This window comes from Neovison vison, chromosome 6, assembly GCF_020171115.1.
Source record: "Neovison vison isolate M4711 chromosome 6, ASM_NN_V1, whole genome shotgun sequence".
Classification (NCBI taxonomy): domain Eukaryota; kingdom Metazoa; phylum Chordata; class Mammalia; order Carnivora; family Mustelidae; genus Neogale; species Neogale vison.
Genome location: NC_058096.1, coordinates 125,751,556 through 125,773,697, shown reverse-complemented (window position 1 = coordinate 125,773,697; position 22,142 = coordinate 125,751,556). Strand labels below are relative to the sequence as shown.

General features: G+C 43.4%; 1 protein-coding gene across 3 annotated transcripts in view; it reads left to right on the top strand.

Annotated features, from left to right (window-relative positions):
- Positions 1–22,142, top strand: part of MRAS (muscle RAS oncogene homolog) — a 64,359-nt gene that overhangs the window by 19,826 nt on the left and 22,391 nt on the right. For all 3 annotated transcript variants that reach the window (XR_006385036.1, XM_044252282.1, XM_044252281.1), the window contains exon 2: positions 4,387–4,597. Coding sequence is in view for 2 of the 3 variants with exons in the window: in XM_044252282.1 (XP_044108217.1) it covers positions 4,405–4,597 (193 nt within the window). In the remaining variant the exon portion in view is untranslated. The remainder of the gene's footprint in view (positions 1–4,386; positions 4,598–22,142) is intronic.

Sequence of the window (22,142 nt, the reverse complement as noted above, 5' to 3'; positions counted from 1 at the left end):
GCCCCGCCTAGTGGCTGCTGTTCCAAAAGTTGGTTTCTGAGTGGAGGGGGCTGCCTCCAACCTCGGAGCAATTTCCCATGGAAACAACATTCTAAATGATGGTTGACGATCCCACACAGGCTTGCCATGGAGCTGAGATGGCAGCGGGACTTCTCATGGGGGAGCCTGTGAGTGGAGGAAGGGAGGGAGAGAGAGAGGGAGTCTCTCCAGGGAGCAAAGTAAACAAGGCACAAGAGCAAACATTGGAGCACCTTCTCTAAGCTGAACACATTTCATACATTTTAATTTCATGCTTAGAGCAATCCTGCAAAGTATAATTTTCTAACCAATCCCGTCTTACAAAGAGGAAACTGAAGCTGTGAATGTAATTTGCCCAACAGTGTCACTTACCTGGTCCGTAGAAGAGTATCCAGCATTGAAAACTGGTGGGGGAACTTTAGAGACACTTGATCCACCTTATAACACCCTTCCACCCCAAAGGGGCCATCCAGAACCCCCCAAAAGTAAAGAACTGACATTCTAGAATGATCTCTAAAAAGATCGAGAAAGATCTCTGATATTCTAGTTGAATAGTCTAGAGAGGAGGGGGGGTTCTTGTGAATGTAAGCAGTTTGCTCTTTAACCACCAACCAACATTTTATCCTGCGGTGTCTTTCGTCATAGCCTGCGGTGACTGAAAAAAATTTTTCTCTTTACCACTTGAGTCCAGCCCATTTTGTAGGAGTGTGATACATTTTGACTGCCCTCCCCACTTACAAAGACATTGTTTAGTCAGGGATTATTTGTGGGGAGGCTGAAAGCCTGGAAGAAACATGTCTATCAGAAGAGCCTTTATGAACTGGGGGGAGGGGCCGGTTCTGGACCCCTTCTTTTACCCCTGCAACACCTTCTTTCCTTCGTGGGCCCACACTTGCTTCCAGAAGGGCTTTTCTGTGTGACTGGTCTGACTTGGTAGAAGGAGGGAGATGGTCTTAACTGCTGGCTGGGAGGTTTGCCCCTTAGCCCTCTCCATCGTCAGGGCCAATGCTGTGGCTAGTAGGTGGTCTGACAGTGGTTCAGAAATGCCTTCAGGTAGCCTTTTTGCCCTTTGCTAATGCTCTGCCCGGCTGTGGTAATAGAGACAGGGGCAAAATGCCATCCCCTGCCCTTCTGTGAACATTAAATATAGACAATTTCAAGGGCACTGGTGGCCTCTGCACCAGTAACTGCAGGGTGCAGAGTAGAAGGACATGCCTCCCATAGGATGTGATTACTGGGCCCAGGGCTGACCTGTGAAGAGGGGGCCCTAAGGGTCTACAGAGGTCTCAGTATGACCCCAGGGTACACTGGGCAAACATAAAGCTGGTTGGGAGAGCGAATAGAATGTGAGAGGCTGTGGTATAGCCACTACTGGAGAGGTCAGCATTGGTGACCCGTGACAGCCTTGAATGTCCAGTGAAGGAGCCGGGACTTGGCCCATCAGCCTTGGGCAGCACTAAAGGGCTTTTTACTCTGAGGGATCCGGTCCAATTTTTGTGCTGACTGTGCTTTCTAACCTGCTTCCATTGAGTCTTAGTTGGGAGCGAGCCCCGAGCTGGCTGCCTGTGGTCTCTCAGGAGCTCAGCCCCTGAGTGTGGAACTCTCTGAAAGGAAGGAACCCCTCATTTGACCATTTCCTGCCAGCTGCCTTGTTTGGCAAGCAGGTCCCAGGTGGTTCTGCTGTGGGTGGTCTGTACCAATTCAGAGATTCAGTTCATGTCCTCTATCATACTTACTAGTGAAGATTTCTTACCTTGTTTTATTTTGAGAAGAAAATCAAGAGAAATAATTTCCCTTCTTGATATCTTCCCACCCACTGAGTATTTTTTATTCATGTCACTGCCAGCGGAGAATGGAAGGGAGCTTTAAAAATAGCCTCTTTCACAGGCAAACATGCTCACCCTGGCGCAGTGTCACTGTCCTCCCTCAGCCAAGATGGTGGGTAAGGAGAGACTGACACTTTGCTCCCCTGACTGGAGAGGCAGAAAGAGGGAGTTGGACCTTGCTTTCCTCTCCCCATTTCTGTTTCCTTCCAGCTGCCCTGTGGCCCCTTTGGACCTCCATCTCTTGTCATGTGGGAAAGCTCAGTTGCCAAAGCCTCAACTTGTCCCCACCTTTACCCTACTTAGGGAAACGGCACCAGATGCTGGGGCTGCAGCCAGCCCCTGGGCCTAGTTTCTTGCACTTAAGGAGCTCAAATCCTCACCTGAAGGACATGGAGTCCTACATTTTCAGGTAGCCAGAACATTCATTTGGTGGGAACATTAATTTATTTTTTTACTTAAAGATAGTTCACACACAATGTTATATTAGTTTCAGGGGTACAACATAGTGATTCATCAACTCTGTGTGCTCTGCTTGGCTCACCACAAATGTAGCCATCTGTCACCATGCAGTGCTGTCACAGTGCCATTGCCTATGTTCCCTGCGCTGTGCCTTTTATTCCCATTGGTGGGAATATTTTAATATTGTTAAACTTTCCCGGGATACATATACAATATTAGCTTACTGTAGCAAGTGTTGAGAAAAATTGAAAAAGTGCCCCCAAATCTGCCAGTCCTCTCTGTGCCTAGAACCACATCTAGACATACAGATTCATTCATGGAGATCAATCATATGTACTTGTGGTTTCACAGCCTGTTTGGGGCTCTTCTCATGCATAATATATTAATGTTCCTAGGTTAGGGACTATCATCCTTTATAATGGCTGCACAGTATTGCATTGTGTAGATAAATTTTTCTTTAACTCCCCCCCCCACATGTAAGTGATTTCCATTTTCCCCCATTCATCACATCTTTGTACACTTGTCTGATTATTTCCTAGAATAAATCATCATATACCCTACAGCTTCGGGAAAGGGTATGTCATTTTAAATTTTGGTATATTTATGCGAATGTATTCTCAGCCCGGTCGGGACAGATTTACATGCTCATCCGCAGTGTATAAAAGCGCCTATACTTCCTCGCACCGCAGGGAAATCCTAAATGTCAACATCAAGCTTCAGTAACTACACAGCGTTTTGCAATGCCTCTCTCCCGTAACCTCATGCAAATCAGCATGGCCACATATCCCACATTTGTGTCTAACACCCTTTTGTTGCTATCTAGAACTGAGGACTCTTTTAGGGCTGCACATAACTGAAAAATCCAGCCCTTTCATCTGACGGGTCAGGAAAGCATGGCTGGGCACAGCCTTCCCAAGCAGCAGCGAAGCATGTGGGACATCCAGTCTGCCCTTAAGTGCCCCTGTCATGCCTACGCCATGCCTGTCTGCCTCCCGGATGGTGCAGAGCTTTTTCTTTCCTGGTACCGTGAGGCAGGATCCAGCTTGCACGCCCTTGGCATGAGGTCAGTGCTCCTGATACCCAGGAGGAGGCATTGTTCTCCCTGGCACCCTGGAGGGGTCCACAGTTAGTAGCCCAGATCCCTGGGCCAAGGGCTCCTTCCGCACTCCCTGCCTCCCTCTCCTCCTTGTCACTTCATGATGCTGCTTCCAAAGATCACTCTTCACTTCTCTACTGTTACCTCTTCATAATCAGTCATTATCTATTCAGGCTCAATTATTCTTTAGAATCCTGGCCCCACATTTCCGTCTCTTTGCCTAGTCACCTTAGCTCTTTGACATCTTAAGATGGACAGTTCTTTGTTTGGGGGGATGCGCTGTGCTTCATAGTCTGTGGAACCACAGCCTTGGCCCGTTGACTGGATGCCAGTAACACCCACTCAGTTTTAACAACCGGAATCATCTCCAAATGTTGCAGATGTCCCTGAGGGGCAGAATTGCCCCCAGTTGAGAACCATTGCCTTAGCAGGACTCAGCATCATTAAAACAAAACTTAGCCCTGCTCCTCTTCTTCCTCCTGCCCAGCTAACACAGGGGCTGACCAGTTGCCAAGAGATTCCAGCACAACTGTCTGCATGACAAAGGGCAAGGAGACTGAGGGAGAGGAGCCACAATCACTAAATTCTGAGGGGCTGGGGCACAGAGATCCTGAACTCCTCCGGTTAGCAAGGTTGTTATGGCCAACCTTCCCTTAGCTCAGGCAACCTCATATCCTTCTGAGCAGAGCAGTCCCTTGACCAGAGTTGATGTAAAAGGTGCCATCCCTGCTCAGATTAGCACCCACATGGTTATCTGTACAGGAATAGGGCAGACTTTAATGGTGGAAATGCTTCTTTGATATGGCTTTGGCTGTGCTTGTTAAAGACTTCAGGGCATCTAGTAGTATGTGTCCCCAAGACCGGGTATGGCACATGGTTGGTATTCAATAAATGATTGAATCAATATACAATTGGGAGTATTTGGTACTTTCTGAGGTCAGAAAGGAAAAAGCCCCAGGCCTCAATATGCATGTCTTGCTTCCCCAGGTCTGACCTACTAGAAACATGGCAACCAGTGCCGTCCCCAGTGACAACCTCCCCACGTACAAGCTGGTGGTGGTGGGAGATGGGGGTGTGGGCAAGAGTGCCCTCACCATCCAGTTTTTCCAGAAGATCTTTGTGCCTGACTACGACCCCACCATTGAAGACTCCTACCTGAAACACACAGAGATTGACAATCAGTGGGCCATCCTGGATGGTGAGACCCCAATGGCAGCCCTGCATGGGGTGAGGGGTGGCTTGGGGAGGAGGCAGAGGGTCAGGGGAAGGTGATGAGCTTCACTGGGGCCAGATGGCTTCTCTCATGTTGTCATTGTGATATGGTTGGTATAAGGCTGTATATGTTTTCCAGGGTGAATTCTGAACAGCTTTGTGGAAACCAAAATGTGTATTCAACAAAGAGGCAAAGCTAGCCTCATGCCAGCTCAGTGATGTCATGTTTGTTATTGCTTGCTGATCAGAAGCGCTGATTAGCATTTACAGATGTCTCCGGCTAAAAAAAAAAAAAAAAAAAAAAAAAAAAGAAAAGGCAGGAGGGTGTATAAATTATTCTTTAGTGAGCAAGGGAAAATCTTGCATCTGACTTTCTTTCAAGTTTAGTCTAAGTTGGTTTGGATGAACAGTTCTCCAGTCGTGGTATCCAGGCCAGCACCTAAGTATTACCGGGGAGCTTATCAGCAATGAAAACCCCTGGGCTCTGCTGATTCAGAGGCTCAGAGGGTGGAGACCAGCAGTCTGTGTTTTAATAAGCTCTCCAGGCGATGCTGAAGTAGAGAACCGCTGCTCCAGAGGTTCACTCTCTGAGTCTCTTAAATAGAGCCGTCAGGATAGACTGTCATTGTAGGAGGGGGCCTTGGAAAGCCACTGGGATACAAGTCCTCTGTCAGCTGTGTGATTCGCAGGTGTTTGCTTCCAGTGTGGGGGCATGTTTTTCATTCTCTTAACAGTGTCTTTCAAAGACTAGAGTTTTTACTTTTGAGGAGGTCCCATTTGTCAGTTTGTTCTTTATGGACTGTGCTTTTGGTGTCGTGTCTAAAATATTTGCCCAACCCAAGGTCGCAAAGGTTTTCCCCTGTGCTTTCTTCTAGCTATCTAATGGCTTTAGGCTCTGTTATTTAGGTTTATGATCCACCCCGAGTTAATTTTTTTTTTAAAGATTTTATTTATTTATTTGACAGAGAGAGATCACAAGTAGGCAGAGAGGCAGGCAGAGAGAGAGAGGAGGAAGCAGGCTCCCTGCTGAGCAGAGAGCCTGATGCGGGACTCGATCCCAGGATCCTGAGATCATGACCTGAGCCGAAGGCAGCGGCTTAACCCACTGAGCCACCCAGGCGCCTGACCCCGAGTTAATTTTTGTATATAGTGTGAGATATGGCGCAAGGTTTAGTTTAGTTTGGTTTGGTTTGGTTGTTTGTATATGGAGATGCAATTGTTTCAGCACTGTTTGTTGAAAAGGTTGTCCTTTCTCCACTGGATTGCCTTTGTTCCTTTGATGAAAATTAGTTGCTCATATATTCTGTTTGATCTGACTCTCTTAGCATCAATACCACACTGTCTTGATAACTGTAGCCTTTTAATAAGTCCTAAAATCACATCCCATTAAATCCCTTATTTTGTTCTTTTTCAATGTTGCTTTGGCCCATCTAGGTCCTTTGCATTTCCATATGGATTTTAGAATCAGTTAAATTCAAAAATTTTAGATTTTAGACTGATATTGTGTTAAAGCTATGTAGATTTATATTGAGAAGAATTGACATCCTAACAATGTTGAGCCCTCCAACCCATGAGTACAGTATTTCTCCATATTTTTAGGTCTTCTCTAATTCTCTCATCAGTTGTTCTTACAGATTTGCCTTTATAGGTCTCTATGTATTTTGCCAGATTTATATATACAGTCTGTATTACAAATTATATTGGTTTTTCATTTTAGTTTTTTTTTTTAAGATTTTATTTATTTATTTGACAGAATGGGTATACAAGCAGGGGGAGTGGGAGAGAGAGAAGCAGGCATCCCGCAGAGCAGGGAGCCCGATGTGGGGCTCAATCCCAGGATCCGGGGATCATGACCTGAGCCAAAGGCAGATGTTTAACAACTGAGCCATCTGGGAGCCCCTTCATTTCAGTTTGGAATTGTTTTTTGCTGATATGCAGAAATACAGGAGCATTTTGTATATTAACTGTAACTTGCAGTCTTACTAAACTCACTTATTCTAGTGGATCTTGTAGATTCCTTTGGATTTTCTGCAAAGATGGTCACGTCTGTGAGTAAAGATAGTTTTACCTCTTTCCAATCTGGATGGCTTCTGATTCTTTTTCTTGCCTTATTTCACTGACTAAAAGCATACGTGTCTTGCTCTTGATCTTAAGGAGATCTTTCCTTTTCAGTCTTTCAGCACTAAGTATGATGTTAGCTGTAGGTTTTTTATACATTCCCTTTATCAGGTTGGGGTAGGTCCTTCCTATTTCTAGTTTGCTGAGAATTTTTATGAGGTGTAGATGTTGGCTTTTGTCAAATGCTTCTTGTGTGTCTGCTGACATACTCAGATGGTGTTTCTTTTTTAGTATGTCAATATGGAAAATCACATTAATTTTTCTAATGTTAAACCAACATTGTATCCCTGGGATAAATCCCACCTGGCTATAATGTATTAGCCTTTTACATATTGTTGGCTTTTATTTGTTAAAATTTTGTTTGGAATTTTTGCATCTATGTTCTTGAGAGTTATCTTGGTCTGTAGTTTTCTTGTTATGTCTGAGTAATGCTGGCTTTATAGAATGAATTGAGAGGTATGCTCTCTTTTTCAGTTTTCTGGAAGAGTTTGAATAAAACTGGTACTCTTTCTTTTTTAAATGTTTAGTAGAATTCACCTATGAGGACATCTGAGGTTGGAGTTTTCTTTGTCAGAAGACTTTTACCTTCAAATTCAATTCCTTTAATAAATCTATGGCCATTCAGGTTGTCTGTTTCTTTTTCAGTGAGTTTTGGTAGTTTGTATCTTTCAAAAAGTTGTTCAGTTCATCAAAGTTACCAAATTCACTGACATAAAGTTGTTCATGATATTCTCTTATTTTCCTTTTTTTAAAAATTTTTATTTATTTTTATTTGACAGATCACAAGTAGGCAGACAGGCAGGCAGAGAGAGAGAGAGGAGGAAGCAGGCTCCCCGGCGAGCAGAAAGCCTGACGTGGGACTCGATCCCAGGACCCTGAGATCATGACCTGAGCCAAAGGCAGAGGCTTAACCTACTGAGCCACCCAACCGCCCCTTTTATTATTTTCTTAATAACAGTAGAGTTCATAGTGATGTTGGCTTTCTTATTCCTGATATTGTTAATTTGTGTGTTCCCCTTTTCCCTAATCAGGCAAGCTAGAGATGAAGCAACATCATTGCTTTTCACAAGAAAACCAGCTCTTGGGTCCTTTGACATTTCCCATTTGGTTTCATTGATTTCTACTTTTACCTGCATTATTTCCTTTTGTCTGTCTATTTTGAATTAATTTGTTTTTCTCTAACTTTTTTAAATGGAAGCTGAGGTCATTGACTGGAACATTTCTTCTTTTCCAAGATATTCATTTGGTGCTAAATTCCCCCAACTACTTCTTTAGCAGCATTCAAGCTATTCTAATACACTGTGTCTTCATTTCCATTCAGTTCAAAATACTTTCTAATTTCCCTTTTGAGATCATCTTTGACCCATAGGATATTTGGAAACATTTAGTATTCAAGTATATTTAGGAATTTTCCAGAGTTCCTTCTGTCATTGGTTTCTATTTTATTTTCATTATGTCAGAGAACATACAGTATGTTATTTAAGTTATTTAAAACTCATTGAGTCTTGTTTTATGACCCAGGATTTGGTCTCTCTGGCTAGATGTTCCATGTGCACATAAAAAGAAATGGGTGTTCTGCCATTGTTGCTTTATGAATGCCTGTTATTTTGTCTGACTTTTGGTTGTTTCAGGCGAGAAGACAGATCTGGTCCTTGTTACTCTATCCTGGTCAGAACCAATACCAAATCATCACTTCAAAAAAAAAATGCAACAACTTTATATATGTGTGTGTGTGTATTGAATTGTTTACTTTAAAAGGGTGGATATTGTGGTATTTTCATTATATCTTAATTTTTTTAAAGATTTTATTTATTTGACACAGAGACAGAATCACAAGTAGGCAGAGAGGCAGGCAGAGAGAGAGGAAGGGAAGCAGGCTCCCTGCCAAGCAGAAAGCCCAATGCGGTGCTCCATCTCAGGATCCTGAGACCATGACCTGAGCTGAAGGCAGAGCTTAAACCTCTGAGCCGCCCACGTGCCCTATATCTTAATTTTTAAAAGCACCATTCTTCAGGGGGTTCGTTTGCAGCCCTGAAAACTTTGACTAGTTCACCGGAAACCAAGCACACTCCCACCTCAGGGGTTTGCATTGGGTATTCTCTCCGCCTAGAATGTGCTTCCTTCAGAAATATATTCTCACTTCACGTAGGTCTCCACCCAAATGTTAACTTTATCAAGGAGGTCTTCCCTGACCAGACCATCTCTACTAGTACCCAAACCCCCAACCCCCAACATTCTGTCCCTCTGAACAACACTTTTTCTTTATTCTACCTTTTACTGTTGAACATATATTTGTTCAATATATTTATTTGTTTGAGTTTTTGTTGATCCCCAATAAAATAAAAATTTTCGAGAGTAGGGACTTAATTGTATTTATTGCTCTATTCTCAGTGTCTAGAACACTGGTCCTCAGTAAATGGGTGAGAAATGAATGAATGAATGAATGAGTCCTGGACAATGTATGTGCAGTCATAGGTTTAATGTGCTAGTTGTATTATAAAATAAGCATATATAACCACTAAAATATAAAACTTATATTTATGCATTTTCTAAAAATCATCTCATACATTACCCATTCAAATATATACCACACTTTGGGATATACTGAGTTAAAGAGATATAAACAGTTTCTTTTTTTTGGGCTTCAAAGAATCGTCCATATACAAACATAATATTGGAGATATATTGGTGGGTATATTGTCTTTAGGGTTTCCCAAATGACTACGTTTTACACATCATTCTGGGATATTTCCACAGAAAATATTCTGGAACACATTGCCTAATGCATGTAGGAGAGAGTAATACCATGCCTCGTACATTGTTGAAGCTCAGTAAATACTATTTCTCTATACAGCCATATTGACTTCTCTTTTTCTTTTTTTAAATTTTTTTTTAATTTTAATTTTTAATTAACATATAATATATTATTTGCCCCAGGGGTACAGGTCTGCAAATCATTCAGGCTTACACACTTTACAGCACTCACCATAGTACATACCCTCTCCAGTGTCTGTAACCCAACCACCCTCTCCATACTCACCTCCCCCCAGCAGCCCTCAGTTTGTTTTGTGAGATCAAGAGTCTCTTATGGTTTGTCTCCCTCCTGATCCCATCTTGTTTCATTTTTTCTTTCCCTATCCCCCCAAACTCCCCCACATTGCCTCTCAAATTTCTTATATCAGGGAGATCATATGATAATTGTCTTTCTTTGATTGACTTATTTTGCTCAGTATAATACCCTCTAGTTCCATCCACGTCATTGCAAAAGGCAAGATTTCATTTCTTTTGATGGCTGCATAGTATTCCATTATATATATATATATATATATATATATATATATATATATACCCCAAATATTTATCCATTTATCTGTTGATGGACATCTAGGTTCTTTCCATAGTTTGGCTGTTGTGGACATTGCTGCTATAAACATTGGGTTCACGTGCCCCTTCAGATCACTATATTTGTATCTTTAGGGTAAATATCCAGTAGTGCGATTGCTAGGTCGGAGGGTAGCTCTATTTTCAAATTTTTGAGGAACCTCCATGCTGTTTTCCAGAGTGGCTACACCAGCTTGCCTTCCCACCAACAGTGTAGGAGGGTTCTCCATTCTCCATCCTTGCCAGCATCTGTCATTTCTGTCTGACTTGTTAATTTTAGCCATTCTGACTGGTGTGAAGTGGGATCTCATTGTGGTTTTGATTTGTACTTCCCCCATGCTAAGTGATATGGAGCACTTTTTCATGTGTCTGTTGGCCATCTGGATGTCTTTTTTGCAGAAATGTCTGTTCATGTCCTCTGCCCGTTTCTTGATTGGATTATTTGTTTTTTTGGGTGTTGAGTTTGGTAAGTTCTTTATAATTTTGGATACTAGCCCTTTATCTGATATGTCATTTGCAAATATCTTCTCCCATTCTGTCAGTCATCTTTTCGTTTTGTTGACTGTTTTCTTTGCTGTGCAGAAGCTTTGGATCTTGATGAAGTCCCAGTAGTTCATTTTTGCCCTTGCTTCCCTTGCCTTTGGCAATGTTTCTAGGAAGAAGTTGCTGTGGCTGAGGTCAAAGAAGTTGCTACCTATGTTCTCCTCAAGGATTTTGATGGATTCACTTCTCACATTGAGGTCTTTCATCTATTTTGAGTCTATTTTTGTGTGTGGTATAACGAAATGGTCCAGTTTCACTTTTCTGCATGTGACTGTCCAATTTTCCCAACACCATTTGGTAAAGAGACTGTCTTTTTTCCATTGGACATTCTTTGCTGCTTTGTCGAAGATTAGTTGACCATAGAGTTGAGGGTCTATTTCTGGGCTCTCTATTCTCTATTCTCTTCCACTGATCTATGTGTCTGTTTTTGTGGCAGTGCCATACTGTCTTGATGATGACAGCTTTGTAATAGAGCTTGAACTCTGGAATTGTGATGCCACCAACTTTGGCTTTCTTTTTCAACATTCCTCTAGCTATTCAATGTCTTTTCTGGTTCCATATAAATTTTAGGATTATTTGTTCTATTTCTTTGGAAAATATTGATGGTATTTTAATAGGGATTGCATTAAACATGTAGATTGCTTTAGGTAGCATAGACATTTTCACAATATTTGTTCTTCTAATCGTGAGCATGGAACATTTTTGCATTTCTTTTTGTCTTCATCAGTTTCTTTCATGAGTACTTTATAGTTTTCTGAGTACAGATTCTTTGCCTAGGTATCTTATTGTTTTGGGTGCCGTTGTAAATGGGATCAACTCCTTAATTTCTCTTTCTTCTGTCTTGTGGTGGTGTATAGAAATGCAGCTGATTTCTGTGCATTGATTTTATATCCTGACACTTTATTGAATTCCTGTACAAGTTCTAGCAGATTTGGAGTGGAGTCTTTTGGGTTTTCCACATAAAGTATCATGTCATCTGCAAAAAGGGATAGTTTGACTTCTCTGCTGATTACGATGCCTATAATTTCTTTTTGTTGTCTGATTGCTGAGACAGCAGTGGTGATAATGGACAGCCCTGCCATGTTCCTGACCTTAGCGGAAAAGCTCTCAGTTATTCTCCATTGAGAACGATATTCGCTGTGGGTTTTTCATAGGTGAAAACCTATGAAATATTGATGATATTGAGGTATGAACCATCTATCCCTATACTTTGAAGAGTTTTGATCAAGAAAGGATGCTGTATTTTGTCAAATGCTTTTTCAGCATCTATTGAGAGTATTATATGGTTCTTGTTCTTTCTTTTGTTAATGTATTGTATCACGTTGATTGATTTGCGGATGTTGAACCAACCTTGTAGCCCTGGAATAAATCCCACTTGGTCGTGGTGAATAATCCTTTTAATATACTGTTGGATCCTATTGGATAGTATTTTGGTGAGGATTTTTGCATCTGTGTTCATCAAGGATATTGGTCTATAATTCTCCTTTTTGGTGGGGTCTTTGTCTGGTTTTGGGATCAAGGTAATTCTGGCCTCATAAAATGAGTTTGGAAGTTTTCATTCCATTTCTATTTTTTGGAATAGTTTCAGGAGAATAAGTATTAATTGTTCTTTCAATGTTTGGTAGAATTCCCCCTGAGAAGCTGTCTAGCCCTGGGCTCTTGTTTGTTGGGATATTTTTGATGACTGCTTCAATCTCCTTCCTAGTTATGGGTCTGTTGACCCATATGGTCTATTTCTTCCAGGTTCAGTGTTGGTAGTTTACATGTCTCTAGGAATGCATCCATTTCTTCTAGATTGTCAAATTTGCTGCCATATTGTTGCTCATAGTACGTTCTTATAATTGTTTGTATTTCTTTGGTGTTAGTTGTGATCTCTCCTCTTTCATTCATGATTTTATTTATTTGAGTCATTTCTCTTTTCTTTTTGATAAGTCTGGCCAGGGGTTTGTCAATATTATTAATTCTTTCAAAGAACCAGCTCCTAGTTTCGTTGATTTGTTCTATTGGTTTTTTGGTTTCTATTTCATTGATTTCTGCTCTGATCTTTATGATTTCTCTTCTCCTGCTGGGCTTAGGGTTTCTTTCTTGTTCTTTCTCCAGCTCCTTTAGGTGTAGGGTTAGGTTGTGTACTTGAGACCTTTCTTGTTTTCTTGAGAAAGGCTTGTACCGCTATATATTTTCCTCTCAGGACTGCCTTTGCTGTGTCCCACAGATTTTGAACCATTGTGTTTTCATTATCATTTGTTTCCATGAATTTTTTTCAATTCTTCTTTAATTTCCTGGTTGACCCATTCATTCTTTAGTAGGATGCTCTTTAGCCTCCATGTATTTGAGTTCTTTCCAACTTTCCTCTTGTTATTGAGTTCTGGCTTCAGAGCATTGTGGTCTGAAAATATGCAGGGAATGATCTCAATCTTTTGGTACCAGTTGAGACCTGATTTGTGACCCAGGATGTGATCTATTCTGGAGAATGTTCCATATGCACTAGAGAAGAACGTGTATTCTGTTGGTTTGGGATGGAATGTTCTGAATTTATCTGTGATGTCCATCTGGTCCAGTGTGTCATTTAAGGCCTTTATTTCCTTGTTGATCTTTTGTGTAGATGATCTGTCCATTTCAGTGAGGGGGGTATTAAAGTCCTCTACTATTTTTTTTGAAGATTTTTATTTATTTATTTGACAGACAGAGATCACAAGCAGAAGAGAGGCAGACAGAGGTGTGGGGGCGGGGGAAGCAGGCTCCCTGCTGAGCAGAGAGCCTGATGTGGGGATTGATCCCAGGACCCTGAGATCATGATCTGAGCTGAAGGCAGAGGCTTAACCCACCAAGCCACCCAGGCACCCACCCCTCCACACCCTCACTTTAAATCTGGAGGTGTCTTTGGGTCTAAAATGAGTTTCTTGTAGTATATTGATTGTATTGTAGTATATTGTATTGTATTGTAGTATATTGATTGTATATATTGTAGCATATTGATGATGGGTTTTTTTTTTTTTTTATCCGTTCTGATACCCTGTGTCATTTAGCCCATTTACATTCAGGGTAACTATTGAAAGATATGAACTTAGTGCCATCGTATTACCTTTAAGGTGACTGTTACTATATATTGTCTCTGTTCCTTTCTGGTCTACAACTTTTAGGCTCTCTCTTTGCTTAGAGGACCCCTTTCAATATTTCCTATAGAGCTGGTTTGGTGTTTGCAAATTCTTTTAGTTTTTGTTTGTCCTGGAAGCTTTTTATCTCTCCTTCTATACTGAAAGATAGTCTAGCTGGATATAGTATTCTTGGCTGCAGGTTTTTCTCATTTAGTACTCTGAATATGTCATTCCAGTTCTTTCTGGCCTGCCAGGTCTCTGTGGATAAGTCTGCTGCCAATCTAATATTTTTACCATTGTATGTTATAGACGTCATGTCCCAGGCTGCTTTCAGGATTTTCTTTTTGTCACTAAGACTAGTAAGTTTTACTATTAGATGATGGGATGTGGACCTATTTTTATTGATTTTAACAGGGGTTCTCTGTGCCTCTTGGATTTTGGTGCTTGTTCCCTTTGCCATATTAGGGAAATTCTCTACAATAATTCACTCCAATATACCTTCTGCCCCCCTCTCTCTTTCTTCTTCCTCTGGATTCCCAATTATTCTAATATTCTTTTGTCTTAGGGTATCACTTATCTCTAATTCTCCCCTCATGGCCCAGTAGTTCTTTGTCTCTCTTTTGCTCAGCTTCTTTATTCTCTGTCATTTGGTCTTCTATATCAATAATTCTCTCTTCTGCCTCATTTATCTTAGCAGTAAGAGCCTCCATTTTTGCTTGCACCTCAGTAAAAACTTTTTTGATTTCAGCTTGGTTAGATTTTAGTTCTTTTATTTCTTTAGAAACGGCTCTTATTTCTCGAGACAGGGTTTCTCTAATATCTTCCATGCCTTTTTCGAGCCCAGCTAGCACCTTCAGAATCGTCATTCTGAACTCTAGATCTGACATATTACCAATGTCCACATTGATTAGGTCCCTAGCCTTCAGTACTGCCTTTTGTTCTTTTTTTTTTTTTTGTAGTGAGTTTTTCCTCCTCGTCATTCTATCCAGATGAGAATATACGAATGAGAGAATAAAATACCAAAATGGTGGCAAAGACCCCAGAAAAATGTACACTAACCAAATTAGAAGAGACCCCAAATTGGAGGGAGAAGAAAGGGGTTAAAAAGAAATTTTTTTTAAATTAAAAATATATATATATGTATATATATATATTAGACTGGGGAATAGAACAGAGCCACCTACTTGATTTTGGGTGTATTTTATTCTCTTGGAAGAAACTACCTCCCAAAATTTTAAAGAAAGAAAAACTTGTATATATACACAAATAAGGGTAAACACGATGAAGGGATGGAATATGATGAAAATTAAAAATTCTAAAAAAGGAATTGATAAGATAAGTTGGTTGGGAAAAAAAAAGAAAGTGGAGAGACTTTGCTCAGGCTGGAGACTAGAACAAAGCCCTGTGCTAGATTTAGGGTATATTTTGATCTATTAGAAGAAATTATACCCCAAAATTTTTTGGAAGAAAAAGCCCTATATGTATACAAAAAATAAAGTCAGATACAATGAAAGATAAAATGTGACTATATTAATGAATATTTAAAAAGATTTTTTTAAAGAAAGGTATTGTTAAGATGAACTAGTTAAAAAAATGTTAAAAGAGGAAAGTGGAAAAGTTTAAAAAATTATAATAAGAAAAAAATAAAATTAAAAATTTTTAATTAAATTTGCAAGACTAAAGAATCATGGGGAGAAAGCCATGAATTCCATGCTTTGCTTTTTCCTCCTCTGGAATTCTGCTTTTATCCTTGATCAGTGAGTTTGGTCTTGGCGGGATGTTCTTGCTGATCTTCTGGGGGAGGAGCCTGTTGTAGTGATTCTCAAATGTCTTTACCCAAGGCAGAATACGTTGCCCTGCCAGAGGCTGGGCTAAGTAATCTGTTCGGGGTTCGCTCTAGGGAGCTTTTGTTCCCTAAACGCTTTCCGTAGAGCTCTTTCCAGAGCTCTGGAGGACAGGAATGAAAATGGCAGCCTCCCAATCTCTGGCCCGGAGGAGCTGAGAGCTCTGGGCCCTCCTCCTCAGTGCACCCTTGAAGAAAAGTGCTCAATCACTCCTGTCTCCCTGGTCTCCGGCTGCACCCAGCCTGTGACCAACCATTTCTGTCTCTGGCATATGGTTCGGAGTCTCCAAACCCAGCAGATCCCTGCCTCCAGAGAAGGAAGGTGAGTCTCCCCAGTTCTACTACTTGTGGGGTCCCTGCTCAAAGAGCAGTGGTCCAACTGTGCCATGGATCACTGTTTAAGGTAACCCCAAGCTGAGAGCTCACTCCTCAGCCCTATCTCTGTAGCCGACTTACCCCGAATACCTGCAAGCTGTGCTATACTCAGACACCTCTGATCCTTCGGACCCCATAGAACCTGAGACCATGCTGTCCCTGCAAGGGCTCTACCCCCACTTAGCCTCTGGAGCAATGTCCCTCAGTAAAGAAGACATCTAAAAGTTCTGATTTTGGGGTGCCTGGGTGGCTCAATGGGTTAAGCCGCTGCCTTCGGCTCAGGTCATGATCTCAGGGTCCTGGGATCGAGTCCCGCATCGGGCTCTCTGCTCAGCAGGGAGCCTGCTTCCTCCTCTCTCTCTCTCTGCCTGCCTCTCTGCCTACTTGTGATTTCTCTCTGTCAAATAAATAAATAAAATCTTAAAAAAAAATAAAAAATAAAAGTTCTGATTTTGTGCTCCATTGCTCCACCGCTTGCTGGGAGCCGACACCTCCCCCCACAGTCTATCTTCCCATTGCTTCAGATTCACTTCTCCACACATGCTACCTTTCAGAAAGTGGTCGATTTTGTGTTTCTGGAATTGCTGCTCTTCTTCTCTTCGATCTCCTGTTGGGTTTGTAGGTGTTCAGAATTGTTTGATGACTATCTAGATGAACTCCTGCGACCTGATGTCATCTCAGTTTGCTACTCCTCTGCCGTCTTGACTACTCTCCCCTCTCTTTTTCTTAAAGTAACTTTAGGTGTATTGAATTAGTTTCTGAGAGTGGAAAATTTTTCAGGGGTGATTTTTAGGAAGATTGTGTGATAACTTTTTTTAATGATATATATTTTTTAAGGGGGGTTGTTTGTTTGTTTGTTTGTTTGAGAGGGCGAGAATGAGAGAGGGGAAGCAGGGGAACCAGCAGGGAACCCAAATCGGGGCTCGATCCCAGGACCCTGAGATCATGACTTGAGCAGAATGCAGATGCGTCATCAACTGAGCTGCCCAGGCACCCCAGTGATAACATTTATAGCAGCTGCAACAGCAGGGAAAAGGGAAGCATGACCAAAGCATTACTTTATAAGCATGAACTTGCAAAGCTTTTGTTCTGAAGCATCTGGGCTCCCTTGGGTGCTATGCCTCTAAATCTGCCTCCTGAATCAAGCCTAATTTAGGGCACTGCCCACCCAGCGCCTGCCACAGGCACAGATAAAGGAGTCCCAGATTAGTTTACTTCTCCACTCAAGTATTTCTTGTATTAAGAAAAGGAAGGCTTAAAACTTTACAGCTAAATATTAATTAGTCTGGCATTTAAAAGGATGCCCTATATTTGGGGAACTTTAATCAAAGACTGGTTGTATGTAGGCATGAATATAACTCTGGCATCTTCTGGAGCTAGACTCTTCTGGGGTGGTTTGTGGTCCTGGAATAGACAGGACTTTCCCAAGGGCATCCAGAGTCCGGACATCATGCTTCCCTGGAGACCATACCATCCTGGGGGAGGGGCAAGGCCTGCGGTGCCTTCCAAGTTCTCTGAGCTCTGGATTGCTCTTCTTCTGTATTTAGGAAGAGCAAGAACATGGCAGCTTGATCATGATGATGAGGAGAAGGAGGCTAATTATGAGGGCAGTAATGATATGTATTGTGCAATGACTCTGTGGAAGCCCAATGCCGAGCACATTGAATATGCTCTCTTTTAATCCTTTCAGCACTGTTGTGCCAGCTACTGTTGTTATTGTCATAAAAGTAAAGCACAGAGAGATTCACAGAGCTAGCAATGGCTTGAATGCCCCTCTGTGTCCTGGATTCTCTGTTAGTCTGACAGGGTAGGGAAATCCCCTCCCACCTCACACACTGATCCTTGGGGCTCTGGGAATGGGCGCTGAAATCCTGGGGAGAGGGGAGTGTGGCTGGGATTACAGGATCAACAGACACCCTCACCTGTTCTTCTTACAACTCCCCCAGGGTCCCTCAGAGGTCCAGGTGCCCTGCCTCAGCTTGCTCAAAGAGCCTTCTCTGTGGTGGCTACACTGAGGATTCTCTCAGGCTTCCTGCTTACCTACAAACTTGTTTCTTGCTTTCTTTCAAGGGACCTCATTGCCCTGGTTCTCCCAGAAACTAAAACATGGGAGGCAGCTGACCTCAGGGGCCAGCAGCCACGCTCTCCATATCTGGGACCCTCAGGCTTCGGAGCAGATTTGCTCCCAGTTCCCAGATTTGCTCCCCAGAGCTTCAGGACCCCCATCTCACCTGTCATTGTTGCGGGCCCACTTCTGGAAGTATCTCCTCTGAGTCTGGTGCCTACCTCTCTTCTGTGGGCTTACACCAACTTCCCCACCTCCTGGCCCTCCAGCCCCCTCGTCTGGTCCCTGACTTTGGACCCCCCTCTCACACTGGCTTTTAGCTATAGGACTCACCTGACCCCAGTTCTCATGTTTCGTGAATCAGGAATAACCAAGCCTAAGCAGAATCCTGAAATTTTGTATTTATTCTTGTGGGGTTTTTTTGTGTGAGAGGTAAAATATACATAAAACTGACCATTGTAACCATTTTTAAGGGTCCAGCTCTGTGCTATTAAGTCCATCCACACTGCTCTGCTATCACCACCACTGTCAGTCATCTCTGACCACCACTCTGTGCACACAGTGATAACTCCTGCTCCCCTCCCCTAGGCCCTGACAATGGCCATGCCACGTGCCATCTCTTTGAGATTGGCCACTCCAAGTACCTCCCATATGTGGATGCATACAGGACTCGTTCTTTCATGACCAGCTTATTTCACTTAGCACAGTGTCTTCAAGGTTCATCCACATTATAACGTGTGTCAGCATTTCTTCTTTTTTAAGACTATATAATATTCCACTGCATATGTGTGTATATATACACATGCATATACATTTGTTTACCCATTCATCCAGCAATGGACACAGGGGCTGTATCTACTTTTTGGCTATTGTGAATACTGCTGTTGTACATACAAGTGTACAAAGATTTCTTCTAATCCATGCATTCACATGTTTCATCTTGGAATTCTTGTGTGCCTATTTTTTTTGTTAGGCTAGGACTGGAAGGCTCCTGAGCTCTAGGATATCACCTTCCTCACTTTACACCTGAGGAAACTGGTGCATGTGCAGAAGGGCCTGGCCTGAGGTCAGATCTAGCTAGTGGCTGAGCCAGGCCTGGGGTGTCTTGGCTCCTCAGGGCACATCCCCCATCCTGTCCTGCTGCCTCCTGTTTTGACCTAGGCCTTGGTCCTGTGGTGTAGGATGTTGACTAGATCCTCTGCCCACTTAGAGTAGGAGCAGGTGTTTTCTAGGCCTTCTCTCCTATATGGCCTCCTGGTCCTGCCCTCTGCCCAACCTGGCATCTTCCGTCCACCAACAGAGAACAACATTAGGCCCTGAATCTCCCTCCACCTCTTCCCACTGGGACTCCTGGGCCCAGCTCTGTAGCCTCTCTGTCCCCTTATCTCCCCTGCAACAGCTAGGGCTTTGCAAAGAGTAAGGCTCCAGCTCTTCTCCTGCACCCTCAGAAGCTGGGACGTTTCCACCCTGGCTTCTGCCCAAACCTCAGACACAAGTGCTGTTGTCTTCTCGGAGCAGCCTGGACCTGGCTTTTCCCTGAACACTTGAATCCACATTCTTTCTGGAGGGGGGAGGGAAGGAGGACATTGGAAGGGCAGCGAGAGTAAAAGGAACATTTATCGAGTGTACTTTTCTGGTCTAGAGGCTTTACTTGGAGAGTCATCTTCCGAGTAAGCACTTCCCCATGGCCCCCAGCTGAGAATGGGGTACAGGCAGAGCTGCCCTGTCCTACCTGTCCAGCCATCCTCCCTTTTTCCTGCTAGCAGTGATGCAGGAGGAATTCCCCTTTTTTCTTTTATGAGGGAACATGGCCACTGGCCTCAAATTATGAAATCTAGCCCTCTGGGCCTCAACCTGACCCTTTATCCTGGTTCCGTCAGCCATCACTGCTTGCATGCTTCCAGGAATGTGCAACTCACTGATCTGTGAGCTGCCTCGGGCAGTGCTTCCTGGTATACTAAAAACCAGATCGACCTCCCAAACCCTCCCTCACTGTGGCTCCTTCCACTTCCCAGCAGTGGGGGAGTGGTTACTCCTGACCAGATTTTTCTGGAAGACCAGAACCTGTGCTCGGGGCTTGACAGGGATGGTTGTGTTTCCTCCTTGCAACACTTATATCTCATGGAGATTAGTGTCTCTAGCTTCCAGGTGAGTGTAACCCAGCCTCCACCAGTGTGCACCGGCACTACCCTGATAGCTGATGGAGTGGTAAACGTGAACTGTCAGTGCGGTTGGAAAATCACACTGCTGCTTTCCTCTGACCCCAAAGGCCCTTCCCCTGGGGACCCAGACCTACTGCTTCAGCGCCTGTCCAGCAGTCCTCCAATCAGTCAGACCCTGCAGGGGAGGACCAGGAGTCAGCGAGGGGTAATAGCATGTCCAAGGTCACCCAACTGATTAGAGCCCCCTTCCTCTGACCCCGAAGAGAAGGATCTTACTCTTGCTCTGTGCCAGCTTAACCACACTTGCTGGCCTGGGAGCTGAGGGGACCCCCCCCCCATCAGCCAGTGACCTGGGGTCAGCTCAGCAAGGCTGCATGATGATGATGATGTATGCAATGCACACCCGTCCCCCATCAAAGTCACAGTGCAGCCTGGAGTCAGTCTTCTGGGGATTTGCACCCCAAATCCCAGGCGGAGTTCCTCTCACACTGCTGACAAGTCCTGTACTCGGGCAGTTACTTTTGGGTTTTGCCCTGACTTCAGAACTTCATCCTGGGCACCTGGGTGGCTCAGAGGGTTAAGCCTCTGCCTTCGGCTCAGGTCATGATCTCAGGGTCCTGGGATCGAGTCCCACATCGGGCTCTCTGCTCAGCAGGGAGCCTGCTTCCTCCTCTCTCTCTCTCTGCCTGCCTCTCTACCTGCTTGTGATCTCTGTCTGTCAAATAAATAAATAAATATCTTAAAAAAAAAAACAACTTCATCCTGATTGCTCTTAGTCACGTGACCTGTTTGGGCTGAGTGCACCAGCTGGGTTAGTAAGTTTGAGATCTTCCTGGTCTGCCCATGCATAGCGTGAGACCACCTTCCCCAGGCCCCAGCGCAGCCACTGCCTGCCTACTGTCACCTTGACCCAGGTTCTTCTTTCCCTCAGGCACAGACAGCCTCTGGACCAAGACCATGTGTCCTCATTGGTGGGGCTTGTGTCCCAAATGGGATGTACTCTGAGTTGTTGCAAAGAGTAAATGAAGCAATACAAATGGCAAGCTCCTTGAGGGAGAACTGTCCTTTGTCTACCACCGTTTCTCCAATGCCAGCCTGGAGGTGAAACCTATTTATTGGGTGAGGGAGGGAATAAGGAACCTTATGAGGGGCGTGGCACATAGCAGACCTTGGGAGATGCCTATCACTGCTGTGATTGTTCAGATATGCTTACGGTACTAGTCAGGATGGTGGCTTGGTGCTTTCAGGAACAGGCTTTGTCACAGGTGCATGAGAGGCCGTCAGTCCCTCTGCCCACTTCCTGGGAGCTCCAGGAGTGAGACATGAGCTCCTGACTTGGAGCTACTACCTTCCCTCTCCATTGATGTGTGGATTGGCCTATGAGTTTTGTGTACATGGATGAGTTCACTAATTCATTTAACAAATATGTCGGGGTACTTGCCATGTGCCTGGCTCTCTTTTGGGCTCTAAGGAGGCAGCATTTGACAAAGTCAAGTCCCAGGTGTCATGAAGCTTCTGTTAAGATAGGAGGGACAGAGCAGAAACAATTATGTAATGTGTCAAGTGGTGATAAATACTATGAAGGAGAATAAGGCAAAGTAAAGGAAACAGACAGTGAGGAAGGGGTTGCTATCTTACATAGGCTGATCAAGAGAAGAGAAAACCTGTCCACACAAAAACTTGCACAACAATGTCCAAAGCACCTGATAAAGTGATGTTGGAACAGAGATGTGAAGGATAAAGCTGTGCTTATACCTGAAGGAAGAGAATCTTAGACACAGAGAGCATCAGTTGCAAAGACCCTGAGGCAGGGGTATGGGCTTTTGGGGGACTTGGTAAGAGGCCAGGGTGCAGAGCAAGTAAGGTGGCACTAATGGGAGAGGTCAGAGAGACAGCTGGGAGGCACTGATCTCATAGGTTAATGTAGAAAAATAAGCCATTGGATGGTT